Here is a 15170-nt window from a genome sequence, read left to right as displayed (position 1 = left end):
TTTTTCATAGTGATGTTCTATTCTTTTTGTTTGTTTACAAATTCTGTGTAAATTAATTTACTTCTTTACTAAATACAGACTATATAGTAAATTGATGTTCAGAGCGGAACTACACCAAATATTTTCCACCTTTAGAACGGTTTTAAAATAGCTCTTTTAAAAACTTTCAATATAACTCCATAAAATATTTTAACCTAATTACATCCTCATCAAGAACCTAACCCTGAAAAAAATCTGATCCTTGTACTTATTATCATCGCATCAAGAGTAGCTCTAGAAACTTTATTTTCTAACTTGAATTATCTTAATGTAATTTATAGATGCTTATGCGCACCAACTCTGAGATTGCAAATATAAAACTGCCTTTTAAATCTCCTACAAGAGACAAAAGGCTTCTTTAACTTGCTGTTTCTATGTTGGGAAACATTAACTGGAAGAACTTTATGTTAAAAAGTGCTATAGAGATGTGGTTTTAACAGCACAGAAATATATACAGCTAATATACAAAGATTCTAACACCCATACTGCTCATACACTTAATAGTAGAGGAAAGTAACATGCAGTTACGTTCTTTTTACAACATTTCATCTGTTGATGAGATAAGTGAGCCTGGAGTATCAAGGCTGTAACATAGACCAGTCAGCAAAATACTGAACAGCTGAAGTTTGAATTTTCAAGTGTAGGAAGAGCAAGATTTGAGGCTTTAATTTTTTAATTGTCTTCAAAATAAATTTAGTTACCATTAAGTTCAATTGCCATTAAATTCTTAAATTTTCAACTAAAAAAAAAAGTTTAGAAAGGTTAAGTATTAGGTAGGCTTTAATTTTAAATGCATTCCATATTTTCTTTCCCTTCAGTAATTTTTAGAGGTATGCTGATAAGATCTGTTCATTCCCAGAGGAGTAGTTAAATGCAGATTCACTGTTCATGGCAGTCGAGCTAGCTGAAGGGTCTCTGCATGACAGCAGAAAATCTGTGCAGATTTTCTGGTCAGTCCAGAATTCAATGCTAAAAATTACTTTTTAAATATTATAATGGGAGAATTACTTTTTCAATTTAGACTGTTCTCTAAAAACACCAACTAGGGGTTGATCAGGCAAACAGTTAAACGGCCAGAGCAAGGGTAAGGTACACACTAACAGTGATTATAACAGGCAGACAGTGGCCAGTAACCCCTGAACCCAAGTCAGTAGGTCCTGGAACAGTTTGTCTGAATCCTTGTTTGCAATGTTACCACTGCAAAAAGACAAATTTACCATGTACTGAAAGGCAAAGAAATTAGTACTGTTAAGTATAGCTTCATGGTCTCCTTAATCTGCCATAAATTTTCACTGAATTCAGTGGATCAGGTACTTCATGTCTTGAAAGGTAACTGAAGAAAAACCTGATCATAAACCAGTTTGCTTCAGCTGCACAAGCATCTAACTTGATGCCAGTCAGAGGACTGATTTAGGGCAGCAATCAGATGGGAAAAGACTGGAACAACTTAATTTAGTGACTGTGCTGACTTAATCGAATTTAAATGATCAGGATTTCACAGCATACAACATTTTTGGGGCTGTATGCTAAATTTTCTTTTTTTTTTTTTTTTCCCAGCTTCATGTTCCAGGTTGCCCTCTGGATTTAGCCAACACCAGTAAAGACATTTACATCGTAAGGGTTTCTTCCTGTAGCATGATCTTGCTAGAACATGTCTTATAATCACAACCCATGAGTAGGGTCCCATGTTGCCACAAAGGATCCTGAGATTTGGGGGATTTGTGTTAAATCTTCATGCATTAAGCTCTATTTATACTTCATAGCCCCAGAAAAAAATAATTGTAGCTTGACACAGCTTTTAGAAATATAGAGTCTGTTGAGACTCTCATGTTGTTGTGAGAATGTCAGAAGTAGCTGTCAGCTGGACTGACAGGCCTAAGGAGCCAGGCCAAGAAGTATTCCCAGATTCCTGACCAGCGTGCTCCTATGGACCAGACACTGAAGCTGTCTGTCTCTGGGGTTAAAATAGCCCATTACAGTGTTAGCTAGTTATCATGCTCCCAAACAGTTCTCAGTATGGTCAGGGACCATACAATAGCTGGTTTGCATGTATACTCCCAGTTTTGGAGGGTAAGACAGTTTGGTAATATGAACATGGTCAGATTCCAGTGGTGTCTCAGCATCATCACATTTACAGGATGGATGCATTGCCTCCTTATCATGATGCCTTCGCCTGCCTTAGATAATTGGGCTGAAACGTTAGAATATGTTGGGCACCAGTATGCCCAGGTCCCTGATATGGACAAGCTGGGTAGCAGAGCTAGGGATCCTGCCACAGAACATGACTGCTGCTCGGATACATATGTATGTGTCTGGGGAGCATCAGAAAAATCTCAAAGCCATAGGCTCAATTATATATGAGGAGTCATATGCAGAAAAAGGGGGCTAAAAATGTCTATATATTTCTTATGCTGAAGTTCATAATTTGTAACTCAAGTAATTCACCTGAAAGTTTTTCCCACCTTAAGTCTGTTATTCTGTAAAATACTTGTATTCCAGAAACATCAGGTATAAAGATTGGCATGTCCAAAGGTCCCAAGTCTAAAGTTTCTGTGTGAAAGTGGTTCGTGCATGGAACGTGAACAGGTTAATGCAAGAAGTGATAATGTCTTAATACTTCTTTGTGTTATCTTTGTTTCTCTTGTTGGGAGCCAGAGTAGAAAGACCTTTCACTCATATCCTCTGTGCCTTATCTCTTCAGAAAGGACTTTGAGGCTGAAAGAAGGTGAGCAGCAGAAAGCGCTGACATTGCATAATGCTCACAAACCCTGACCATAAAAAGGGTGTTCTGACTGATTCTGCACTGTATGCAGGAGTGGGTTACAATTGGTCTCGTAAAATATTTTCTCTCTCAAAAATACTGTAGGCATGTTCAGAGATCCCTGCTCTATTCTGTTTCCCATTTAGGCATGGGAAGTTTTCCCGAGTGTAATGATTTGCTGTGGGAAAATCACCTGAGACTTGACCAGGTTTCCAAAATACCAGCTAAGAGAAAGCAGTAAAAAAAGTTACTAGGAATCATCTTTTTCTAAGACATTAGGGCCTTTAATATTTTATTTAGTTTCAGACACTATGGCAGATGGGAAGCTTTACTGACTTCTTTTATTGAGCCTTTCCTTTTTTCTCAGCAAACTGGAAGAAATGGTGTTGCTGAGCACCCCAAGAGTGAGTGGTGACTGTGATGAGGTCTCTGACCGGAGACAGTGGCTGCTGCCTGATGGCATTGCCTGCTGGTGGAGCCCTGCCATGCTCCAGATGGCACCTGCCAACAATGATCTGAAGCTGAAGAAACATGTTCAGAGATACTCTCAGGTATAGAACACATGCTTGGGCACAAGGTTTGACAGCTATGCGAGAAGCCATTTACTTTACCATAGTAGATTTGTTTATCTGTCACAATAGCAAATCTCTAGAATAAAATACCAACTTTCACCATAAAGTGAGAGCAGGTTGGCTTTACTCTTGGGAAGAGACACAAAGAAATTTAAACTAGGTATAAGGATGGGAAATGTCCTGAGGTCCCTTCCAGCCTGAATTATTCTATGACCCAGTAATCCTAAATTTCCCATTATGGAGAATCTATTTTCCCCCCATGCTGAATGCTGTTTAATGTTTCAGAAACACTAACTCATTTATCCTAATAATTTTCCCATTTAAATTGGCAAATATTATCAGTATATCACAGACTTTTGTTTGTACACAGCAATGTCTGGCAGATAATAGATCTTGTTTCCATTTATGTTTTCCTTACCCCATGGACTAAAGGTAGGCAGCCTGCGGAGTAGTCTGAGTTGTCTGCTATCCTTCACAGTAGCTTTGTGTGCCTCTTCCCAAAGGTGAAGAAAGCACAGTGGGAAACAAAATTTGTTTGTATGTCCATCACATGGCAACTTTTATTTCTTGGCACACAGGCTCCCACCTTAGAAGCATGCATAACGTAACTCAGGAAATCGAGTGTATGTTTAAATGTTTGCAGGATCAGTTCAGAGTAAGCCCTACAACAAGCAGAAAGTCAAATTCAGCTCGCATTTTAGCTTTAGCTTAGCAATCAACACAAATCCACCTGAAAAAATGTGTCTGGGAGAGTTCAGAGCAGTAGTGTCCCACCTAAAAGATGGTCATGGAAATATTTTGGATTTGTGGGGGGTTCCTCCCAGCAGTTAGGTATCTTAGAGGACAGAATTTTTTGCAGAAACGAGGGTTGGCTGGCTTTTTCCTAACCGAAGGCTAAGCATGCCCAAGCCGATCGTGGCGGCCAGCAGAAGCACAGCGATGGGATCAATTTTGGGAGCGGCACAGAGGCTTTAGCCGCCTCCTCCGCCATTTGCCGCAGGGACGTCCCCTCACAGTGCGGGGGACACGGGCGTCGGCAGGCGCTTTGCGCATGCGCCAGCGCCGCGCACACCCTGCCCCCCGCCCCCCCGGCGGCCAGGCGCGGTGCATTAGGGGGTCGCGTCCGCCGGCTTCCCCCGTAGCAACGCGGCTCGGGCTGGGCCCGGGGCGGCCGGTGCCGTGCTCGGAGCGGAGAGAGCGGGCCGCGGGCCGCCGGCGAACGGGCTGTGTGCCGCCGGCGAATGGGCCGTGTGCCAGCGCGTCAGGGTTTTGGCATCGTCGCCTTGGTTCGCTGAGCCTCTCGCCGACCTGCCGCGCTTTGCCTTGGAGCGCGGCCTCGCCGCCGCCCTGGAGGCGCGTCGCTGCCGGCGGCCCCGCTTCGGGCGCTGACTGAGGAAACCCGGCAAACCCGCGGTTCGGCTGCGGGCCGCGGTGCGCGGCGTGCGGCTCGGGGGAGGCCCCGGCCCAGCGGGAAGCAGCGGCGGACGTTCTCCCGCTGGAGCGGGCCCGGCCCTCGGCAGGGTGCGCAGCGCTTGGTCCTGGCTAGGGCTGACTCGCGAAAGGGCGTGTGCTTTGCGATACAGGTGACATCAAATGTTACCTTAAGGTTTTTATGCAGATAGGTAGCCAGGCAAAGAGGGACCCCCTCTGTGGTCTTTCTCGCACTGAGGACGCTAAGTGAGTGCAGCCCTACTAGACACTGAAGTATTTGTGAAGAAAGACATTGGCACCCTGGCTTCTTTAATTCTAGTTTGCAATAACCATTTGAATCATATGAAGGACGTTGCGTGTCAAAAATAGTTGTGGCTGTGCTGATGCACAGACACAGGTGAAGGAAGGAAGATTTGAGACTAGAAGAACTGTCTTTCATGAGACTGCTATGGTTTGGCCTAATAAAAAAGGCAAACTTTAGAATGTGAAAGGGTTATCTTCAATCTGGATTATCTGAGAATGTAAAGATACTGTCCTAAAAGTAATGCAGATAAGATAATTTAGTTTTAATGATAAATATCTTTAAAACCATTTTTATAAATGCCTAACAAAACAACTCTGTGAGATGGTGCCATTTACCGTTTCTTATAGGTGAATCCTAGTTTTTATGACAAATTGTAGTTTATTTTTAATTCTAAAGACAGTGATTAAAAACTAAAATTAAATTGGAGCTCTTCTGAACTTGGGCAAACCTTGTTACTATTTATATTTTACATTTTTAAAGATATATATAAAACCACTGAGATAACATTTGGCATGTTAAATGTTTCACAGAAAAATGATGCAAAATGTGCATCTGGCTCCTGAGATTGATGAAGACGATCTCTATTCTGGCTACAATGATTATAATCCCACGTTTGACACGGAGGTAAAAATATTTGCTGTTTCCCATCTTTTCCCATACATAAGATTGTAACTTCTAAGTACAAGATAAGAACATCTGGGTATGGTAATGTACAAATGTACTACTGCTTTGAAGTGAAATTTTCTTTATTTAGCAAGAAATTAATACAAAGATTCACCAGGCTCTTTTTGAGTAGTTATTTCTTTGATAGTTTTCTATTCCAACAAAACACTTGTGTGCATTTTGTAGCAGATCTCATATGCTGTAATGGTTAGAATCTATGAAGTATAAAATCCTAGTTATTTGAAGGCCATATTCACATTTAGGCATGTTCAATGTGGCGTTTCCCAGACAGTGTGCAGCAGGAGGTTTTCTGACAAAAGAGGGTACTTACTGGTTGGTAGGTCTCTGATCTCTTGCTGTGCTGCGGCTGAAGGAGGTAACAGTAGAGTGGAGTCCTGCAGGTCTCTGCAATTGGTAGAGACTTAAGGTAAGCCTGCAGACCACTTTCTGGTAACTGCTGGTGTAGTAGCATTGGAACAACAAAAGGGGGTTATTTGATCCAAACCTACCACCCTGCTCAAAGCAGGACCACTGTTGCAAGCCTTGGCATCTTGTATGAAATCCCAATGCCAAGTTCGTGGTAGTTGCAGTGTGACCTTAGGGATATGAGAACTCTTAATGTATTGGCATGACAGGCATCAGTGTTAGAATTTAGAAATAGTGCTAGTAGTAAGCTTTTGGACAGAAATAAAATTTTCAGGTTACATCTTATCACTCAACCTCTACTGAGAAGTATGTTTTTATTTTTCATAGAATAATGAGGTTTTACATTTCCTAATGTAAAATACCAAAAAAGATAGACCAAATAATATAATTGTTATTTATTGTCAGTAAAACCTATCATTCAGCTATCTTCAGGTCAACTGTTTTTGGAAGAGTTAATTTTTTACCCATCTGCTTTTAGCGGTCCTAAGATTCTGAAATTGTGAGTTTGGGTGTTGTGGTTTTAAAAGGGTTGATGTTTTTATTTTATCTTTTCTAGGATTTAGAAAATGATGTAGCTTTTCAACAGGCAGCAAGAACAAGTCATGGTAGAAGACCCCCTGTAAGTACCTTTTAAAATACATTGCAGTAGTGTAGACCTTCTCTAGAACCTGAGCTGTAATTTTGGCACTGAATCAAACTTGTCTGCGGAACATTGTATCTTTTTTTTTCTTTTTTTCTTGTCTACCATTAACATTAAGATACAGACTTTAGTTATTTGTATGAAAAATAAGTAAAAAAATTAGCAGAGCACAAGTTCCATTAAGTTCTGGAGTTAGCTAGAGCAAACAAGGAACTTTGGTTGAAAATGTGTATTCTTGTTTGGTAAAACAAGATAAAACCTTGTTAAAAAGCAAAATGCTATGTTCTGAAAGGACTTTGTTTAATATTCTATACATAGAATTACTGGCTCTGACATACAATTACAAGGTTGAGATACATACTAGACAGTTGGATTTAGAAATCTGAGTATTACTATACTGACAATTTTCCCCTCCATATTCATGTAATTTATATTAATTTTCTTACCTTAATTTAGCTGTGACTTCATCAGTTTTCAAAACTAGGTATAAATTTGGCACCTGCACTTCAGAAGTACATACTATATGTCTAAAGAAGAGCTGGAACTGACCAAATGATATTACTGCTTTGCCTGAATAATCTGGTACTACAATCAGAATCCTTTCTATCACAATTGAAGCATTATTTCTGTGAATTCACTATAGAAACTATATAGAAAGACTAACAGTTAACGCTATGGGTGTTAATTGGTGGGAGTTTTTTGGGGTTTGGGTGTTTTTCCACTCAGGTGACAGCCAAAATTCCTGGTACATCAGCTTCAAGACCTTTAGCTACTGGATTTGGGGTAGGTTTTTGTTCTGTTGTATTCTTAATGAAAAGGAGGTATTTACCAAAAACTAAACTTGCCATTTAATCCCTTGCACAAAGTGAGCTCTTCTTATCTGAGTATGTCTTTCCAGTGAACTACATGTATTTGTTAATTTTAATTAATTCACAATAATGCACCTGGTCAAGGCATGGTTGCTGACTTTTTTCCTTTTTTTTTTTTTTTCTCTTTCTCCCAAACCATACTGCAAATCAACTTCTGTACTGCATAAGGTAGTAGATTCCAAGGTATTAACCTGACTTTCTTGCAGTGTGGATTGTTATTTGGGCTTGAGAAGGTTTTCTGGAAGTTGAGGTGAAAGTCTTAAAAAATACAGGCTTTGAAATCACCTTTCAAAATAAAGTTGGTTATATTCTTTGGTATACTTAACCTATTGTAACCCTTAAATCACTAATACATTAACCTGGTTTGTTGTGGAAACTGAAGTTACGCACTAGTGATGTATCCACTATCCCCTCATCCCAATACATTTTTAACCTGTTGGCCTGTATCTGTCAAATTTGAAAAGACAGTGCTCTTAGATATAAAGTTCCTGAAAGTTTTATGACAAATAAAGAAGAGATGTCACGTTGCTTTAGATCTCTCGTGCAAGTTAGCTGGGTGACAGTTTCATCTAAAGAACACCTACATTCTATTATGTCATCCAAATACAACCTTTTACTCTGAACCTTCTATCACCTGCTCTGCATATGTTCCTTTTGAGTGCTTTTTAGCGGTTGTATTTGCAGATGTTTAGTGTAGTACTACACTGTAACAGGAAAAGCTGTCTTGTTGAAGGAGTGCATAAAAAAGCACTTCCTAAGGATAATAAAGGCTGAGATGTTTATCTGCAATAGTAGAGCTGGAAACATCCACAGTATTGTCCACTCCCCACCAGCACTACCTGTTTCACTTTGGAGATTTGCTTCTCCTACACTACAGTTCTTGTTAATGTAGATTCAGCCTTAGCAGAAAAAATGAAAATCATGATGGGATGGGTAGTAGGTAAAATAGTAAAACATAGGCCTCTGACTTGGAATTAGGAGAATGCTTTTTCATGGCCTGAAACCCCTTATTTTTGTCTGTATGGTATATCTGTAGCAACCTCTAGCACTTACCACTAAATATTTAACGTTTATTTCTTTACGTTTTTAACTACTACAGAAGGACGGTATATGACATGTCAGCTAATAGAAAAGACCCATTGGCACTTTCAAGTTAAATTGTATTTATTGTAAAATAAATGTGCATGGAAGTATGACTTAATCTATCGCAGTATTAATCTCTTATCAGCTGTACTCAATCTTCCTGAAGTATTTTGTGTAAATTATTTGTTCAATTTAAATATAGTAGTTTCAATAATTTAATAATGGAAAGTACTGCTGCCTCAAATTTCTGTGTAATTTTTTTTGGAAGGTCTGACAAATATCCAAACACATAAAAAAACCATATTGTGAATTTGTGCTAACTGAAGTGTTCAACATCTTTAAGTCTGCCAGGCCCTGGTAGTATATTGCATATGAATAACATAAAAGGGAACTTTGCTATGAACTTACGTGAGAGTTAGATAGACTTTTAAAACTCGGTGTTGGGAAGACTGCACGTAGCCTTTTACAGGCTTTTAATACTCTGTGAATGCTACTTTCAAACATTTACTTATTTTTGTAGTCAAAGACAACTTTAACTTCATCTATGGGAAGACCAATGACAGGAGCTATACAGGTAAAACTTTGAATATTTGTGTGTTGTATTGATTTGGAACAATGAAAATTTCTGATAAGTGTTTGTGTTTGATACAAGTATTTAGAAGTTTATTGAAATTATACAAATATTACAGTGTTTTAATTTGTCCTTTTTTGAAAATACTACTGTCAGAAGGCATGAGGGTTGTGATGAGTATTTTATTTGAGCACAAGGTTGGAAGCAATACCAGCGTAGTGCTCTTTAACACTTACTGACATGCAATCAATAGTTTTTCATTAAAATAGGGAAGAGAAGTAGATTCTGGTTTTCATGTTTTTTCTTATGTACTCTTAATAAGAATCTGCAGCAATTTACCAATTACTTTCCTTCCACAACCATTAAGCATATTGACTTAACATTAAATATATCTATAGTCACTATATTCTTTTGTCTCAGCCCAGGTGGGAAACGGGAATTATCAGGGAGCATCAAGACTAGGGCTAGTCCCTAACAGGAGACCCAGGAGCCTAGGGGGAAATTGCATAGCCAGCAGTGCAGGGGCCTCACCAGCCAGGACCCAGTCCCACAATACCTGAGCAAGGCAAATAGGATCCACCCAGAAATACTGGCCATGTCCAACCAGAAGTTCAGAACGTAAGGCAATATCATGGTGATGAGGCAGGTCCAAGGTCAAGCCAAAAAGTCAGTGCATGGGCCAGGGTTAGAACCAGTGATTGCTGGCCAGGCCCATAGTGACAAGGTAAGGCTCAGATCAATCCAGGAGGTCAGCCCTCAGTTTGAAATCTGGATCCAGGGACTCTGTGGCCTGGCATAGCTTTGGATGATGTAGAAATCAGTAGTCTTCCAACAAAGCTCAGGCAGAGACTGAGGGATCATAGCTGAGCTTAGATAAAGCTCCTGGATGTGTGGGTATGGTGTGTGCCTGGAAGCCCCAGGTGAGTCTGGTCAGGGCTGTTAAGGTTGGTTAGTGCACTCAGTGTCCTGACAAGAAAGTTTAATAAACTGGCATGAGGTGGGGTCAGACATTCTTGTGTTGGGAGGCATTGTCTGGTAAGAAGTTACAAATAAATAAAAAAATTGTAGTTTGTGCCTCTCTTGGTTTGGATTAAGTAAAACATTCTGATCCATAATCTCATAGGATTCTTTTTATTGTCAATAAAAACTAAAAAAAGCAACTGAGTTCTAAAACAGTGTGACAGTAAGCTAGAGTACGTTACAGATCTCAAGACCAACAATTCTTAAGAATTTCCTAAAAATAATTTGATGTTGAAGTTAAGTATTCTGAATATGTATAAAATTTACACAAAGTAGTAGGTGTTTCTTTGTGTCAGTTAGTTTCCCAACAGTGTTTGCTCCTCTATTTTGTAGACAGACAGTTACGATCTAGAATAGTTGAGAAATACAAATTTTAAAAAAAATACTCAGTTTAATGAAGTGGTAACAACTGATTTTTGTATTTAAAGGTTTTGTAATATGTAACTGATATCTGTGCGGTCCACAATCAGTTTTTATAGGAAAATGATTTTAGTATGTCTTTCTTTTTATTTAAGGATGGCATTGCTCGACCAATGACAGCAGTGCATGCCGCAGGTTACACTAAGGCAGCTATAAGAGGTACAGTTTGTAGAAATTGCCAGCTGCTGGAGAGAGGTGTTATTTTACAATTTTCAGTACTCTGTTAATTTTGCAGGTTCTTCATTTGATCCACTTGGCCAAGCAAGAGGTCCTGCTCCACCTCTGGAAACGAAAAATTTTGACAGGTTGGTTTGGTTTTGCATTAAATTATTTTAAAAAAATAACATGAAAAATAAAAAAGAAGAACATGGGTAGAGTTTGTAACTGCCTAGATGTTTTTAAAATCTCAAAGGGCCAAACTCTTCACTTTGTGGACTAATACCACAAACATTTATGCATGTGGTTAGCTGACCTGCCAGAGTAGTTGCACTGACTTTCAGGAACTTCTGATTTCAGTGATTTCTGGTTCTGACTGTAGCTCAGCAGCCTGGACGTAGTTGTTGCCACACAAATGCTGTGATACTTATATAGAATTGTGGAGGATTACGGAAGAGTGTGTGACAGGCAAGGAATGCCATGATTCTTGCAGCTGCCTGGGAAGAACTTAGGGGGTATTTGCTTGCTGTTTCTCTCTGTTCATTCTGACCTTAGCATTTGAGGTAAAATTTACAGGTTGGTGTGAATGTGAGTTCACTCAGAAAAAGTCATTGAGCTTTTCAATACAAAAGCTGTATTCCTCAAATATAGCTATATAGGTGTCGCAGCACTCTCCAAACTGGCTGCAACAAGATCTTCTACCATCTCATACCAACATACTCTTCATGCCAGTCCCTCTGCTGCCTTCTCCTAGCCTCTCCTCACCCCAGGTGTACGTTCTCTCTCTCTGCTTCTTCCTTGGCTGCCCAACCCCTTAACAGAACCAGCCACAGCTGCACCTTATCTACATCGGCCAACCCGCTGCCCCTGAAGCCAGCCCACAGCTGTAGATTATCAATGATAATTAACCCAGCTTCATTCCTCTACATATAAGAAAAGGGAATCCTACTGAAATGTTTGGTTATTTAACTGAGGAAAAAAAATCTAGATGAATGATATTTTATTAAAATCTGCATTTGTAAGCTGTACTTTAAAGTATATGTATGCAAATAAAAGCTCCATTAATTGCTTTTAATACAATAATTCATTTCACTAGGTGTTTGATTTGAAAGGTTTACCAGCCCATCTGTTCGTTTGTCGTTACTTCTCCTGAACAAATTGGGTCCGTGAAATTTGACTTGTCTGTCTTGTTCTTGGAGAAGGATTTATGTTTTTGTAGGTCTCTGTTCTCAGATTAAAAGTGTGAATGTGCTCTCTTCGGAGGATGTTCTCTGGGCATAGTTTCACACTGTTTTCTTTGATGGGAAAACCAGTTAGTGGTGACATGTGATACATCTCTGTTGTTTTACTGAGGAATTCTGTGTAAAAGCTTAGCTTAGCATTTGCAAGTTGCATTATTAGTGTTAATCCTTTTATTGTTATTTTTATTTTAGTTCAGAAGAGAAGATTAGGCAGTTGGAAAAAAAAGTGAACGAACTGGTTGAAGAAAGCTGCATTGCTAACAGCTGTGGAGACTTGAAATTGGTAATTTTTCTGGATTTCACTTCACTTTTTTGGTGAAGAATGATTTGTATAGATAGATATTTCAAACTGACTTGGATACAAACATTTCAGATTATTAAAATCATTTTAATTCTATCTTTTTTTATTACTCTCTTAATCCAGTGGTACCTTGTATTGCAAACAAAAAGTAGGAGCTTGTGTATTTCTTGTGTATGTATTTGTTAAAGATTTCAGTGTTACAAAACCTCCCTTCCCCGTATCTCCATTGACCTCTTCAAATGGGTTTCATCAGTTATTCATACTGGCACAGATCTGCCCAGTCTAACCTATGGACTCTATGGGAGTCGGTGACCCTTCTTCAATATCAGGCTTATATTTTGTATCTCTACAGCGTTTGATCCTCAGGTGTTTAAGGATCTTGGCTGAGTGACATTGTTTCATTGACATTGACATAATGTAATTTTCATCCAGGACTCACAGTCAATATAATTTAAGCCACCTCCACAGTACCCTTCCATGTCAGGGGCTGTTTGATGTTAGACACTATATTGCTTTTGTTCCACTGTAAGGGGTCAGCATCAAGATGAACTATTTCATCTTCTTTCAGTCCTTCAGACAAAGGGACTTTCCAAGCTAAGCTAACCCTAAAGTGCGAACACTAGTATCCTTCGTAAGGCAGTGTCAGTAAAGCATGTTAGTCTTGGGTTGCAGTGTGTCAAAATAACCTCGTAATGCTTCCTTCTTAGGGCAAGGTTTGTTTTTATTCCGTGTGCTTTGGACTGGCGAGCTCCAGCTCCTAAACTACTGGAGGCAGAGCAGGCTCAACTGCTAGAATTAAAGATATACATTGGCTTCTTAGGGATGTAGACTTCCTCTCTGCTAATCCATTTCCCTCTCAAGTTGATGGCGTCTGATCCATAAGGGGAAAAAATTAACTAAGCTATGAGAGGTGATGGTTCTTGCCCAGTCATTTGAGCTGTGAAATTTTTAGTCTAGGAGTGTATTCTGAGGAGGTATTGGAGTACAAGAATGGGTAAAGCATCTTTCCTAATGTCTGATACGGATCCTAGGCTAGATGGCCTTTGGTTTGATCAAATTCTCATGTTCTGGAGCGTGAGCTCCAAAATTCATTGTGAAGATTAGATATGGTCTGTAATAGTCAGAGCTTCGCTATGAATCAGGAAAATTACATCATTTGTCCATTGTACACAATGTCTGTATTTGTGAATATAATTGTGTGTATTTGGCAGATTTCTTAATTAGTAATCCTTTATTTGCATGTTTCAGGCCTACTGTAGGTGAGATATGTTATGGTGAGGTATGTTATGGTGGCAGAATCTGCCCTTTGTAGAGAAATATCCAGTGTTCATTAAGAAGCATACCTGATTTGAGGTTTTCTCCTTTCTTTAAGGTAGCAATTTACCTTTGGAACTAGTACAGCAAGAATGTACTTTTCTTGTCAACGATTGTCTGGTGTAGTGTGAGTATTTTTCAAATACAGAATAAGATGTTCACCCTATTAGGCTATGACTGGAAGCTGTCTTGAGGACTGTCTTTCAGGATGGGTAACATCCCGTATCTTTTTGCCTACTACGAAGAAGCATTGTATCTGTTGCTTTTGAGGAAGAAAAACACCAAAAACCAGCCTGTTCCAGTGCTCTGCATGCATACTTGTTTCTCTGATCAAAAGATCTGGTATATACCTTTCTTCAGTTTTGCAGCGATTCCAGTGATCCTGATCAAATTAATACAAGACTGAACATTGATCATCTTGATTATGATAGATCAGCCTAGACAGTTCCAGTATCAGGATGACATTGTACTGTGTGAGGACTGCCTTTATGCTTGTGCCTACTAGAACAACTGTCTGGAATCCTGGTCTATCTCATAGTCCTTTCCAAAAATTTTTGGATTATCTGTTGTGAGCTAATAGCCTGTAGCTCCTTTGAAGAGAGGGATTTCACTTAGGATATCTTCACCTTGCAGCCCACAGTGTAGGGAGTTTACTTCCTTCGGGAGTAAAACCAGATTTCTAATAGTGAAACTCTGGGTCCCAAAGTGGAACTTAAATCTGGTGTTTAGACTGGATGGGTCCACCCTTCAAACTGTCAAAGATTTTCTTATGTTGTACTTTTGTAATAAAACTTTTTTTCCTGCTGCTGATGGCTTCTGTTCAGAGAGTATGAAAGCAGTCTATCTAGTTATGTTCATTTAGGATAAGTATCCTTACAGGCCTATCCTAATTTATTTCTCGTATCATATCTGAATTTTGTCTTCACTAGGAGATGAGCTAACCTGTTTTGTTCATTTTTCTTGAGCCTCTTGCATATATGGTCAAGAATGTTCTTTGCTTCTCAGTGTCAAAGGGTTGTTTCTTATGTAGACTATACCCAACCATTCTGAGGGTCCTCTAGGATGTTTGTATTAGTTTCTGACAGTCCAGCAGAATATCCGTTCTCCTGCAGGAGTCATCAAAGTTGCCAACATCTATAAAACAGCCAAGTTGGATTTGCTTTCTATCATAAGGACTAAGAATCAAGCTATATCTTGAAGTACATCATTCACCACTAGCTGAGAAATGGCTATCTTAACTGCTAGCTATTACTTTTTAAAATCATTGCGCCCTTGCAGAGGCATACAGAACTGCTAATGGGACTCGTAGACCTGTAGCATTGCTTGTACAAAGGGTCTTGACACTGATCTGCAGAAGAT

At 39.4% G+C, this 15170-nt stretch overlaps 1 protein-coding gene across 9 annotated transcripts in view; it reads left to right on the top strand.

Moving 5' to 3' along the window:
- Positions 1-15170, top strand: part of IFT88 (intraflagellar transport 88) — a 57145-nt gene that overhangs the window by 841 nt on the left and 41134 nt on the right. Inside the window, exons 2-10 of one of the 9 annotated variants that reach the window (XM_040583625.1) lie at positions 3168-3351; positions 5638-5731; positions 6753-6815; positions 7563-7619; positions 7874-7888; positions 9309-9362; positions 10895-10958; positions 11035-11104; positions 12389-12479. In XM_040583625.1, the coding sequence (XP_040439559.1) occupies positions 3332-3351; positions 5638-5731; positions 6753-6815; positions 7563-7619; positions 7874-7888; positions 9309-9362; positions 10895-10958; positions 11035-11104; positions 12389-12479 (528 nt within the window). In that variant the 5' untranslated portion in view covers positions 3168-3331. The other 8 variants (XM_040583627.1, XM_040583628.1, XM_040583623.1 and 5 more) reach the window with 8 other exon arrangements.

Source organism: Falco naumanni, chromosome 2 (assembly GCF_017639655.2).
Source record: "Falco naumanni isolate bFalNau1 chromosome 2, bFalNau1.pat, whole genome shotgun sequence".
In the NCBI taxonomy this organism is placed as follows: Eukaryota; Metazoa; Chordata; class Aves; order Falconiformes; family Falconidae; genus Falco; species Falco naumanni.
Note: the sequence above shows the minus strand (reverse complement) of the source record. Positions and strands in the feature narration are given on the sequence as shown.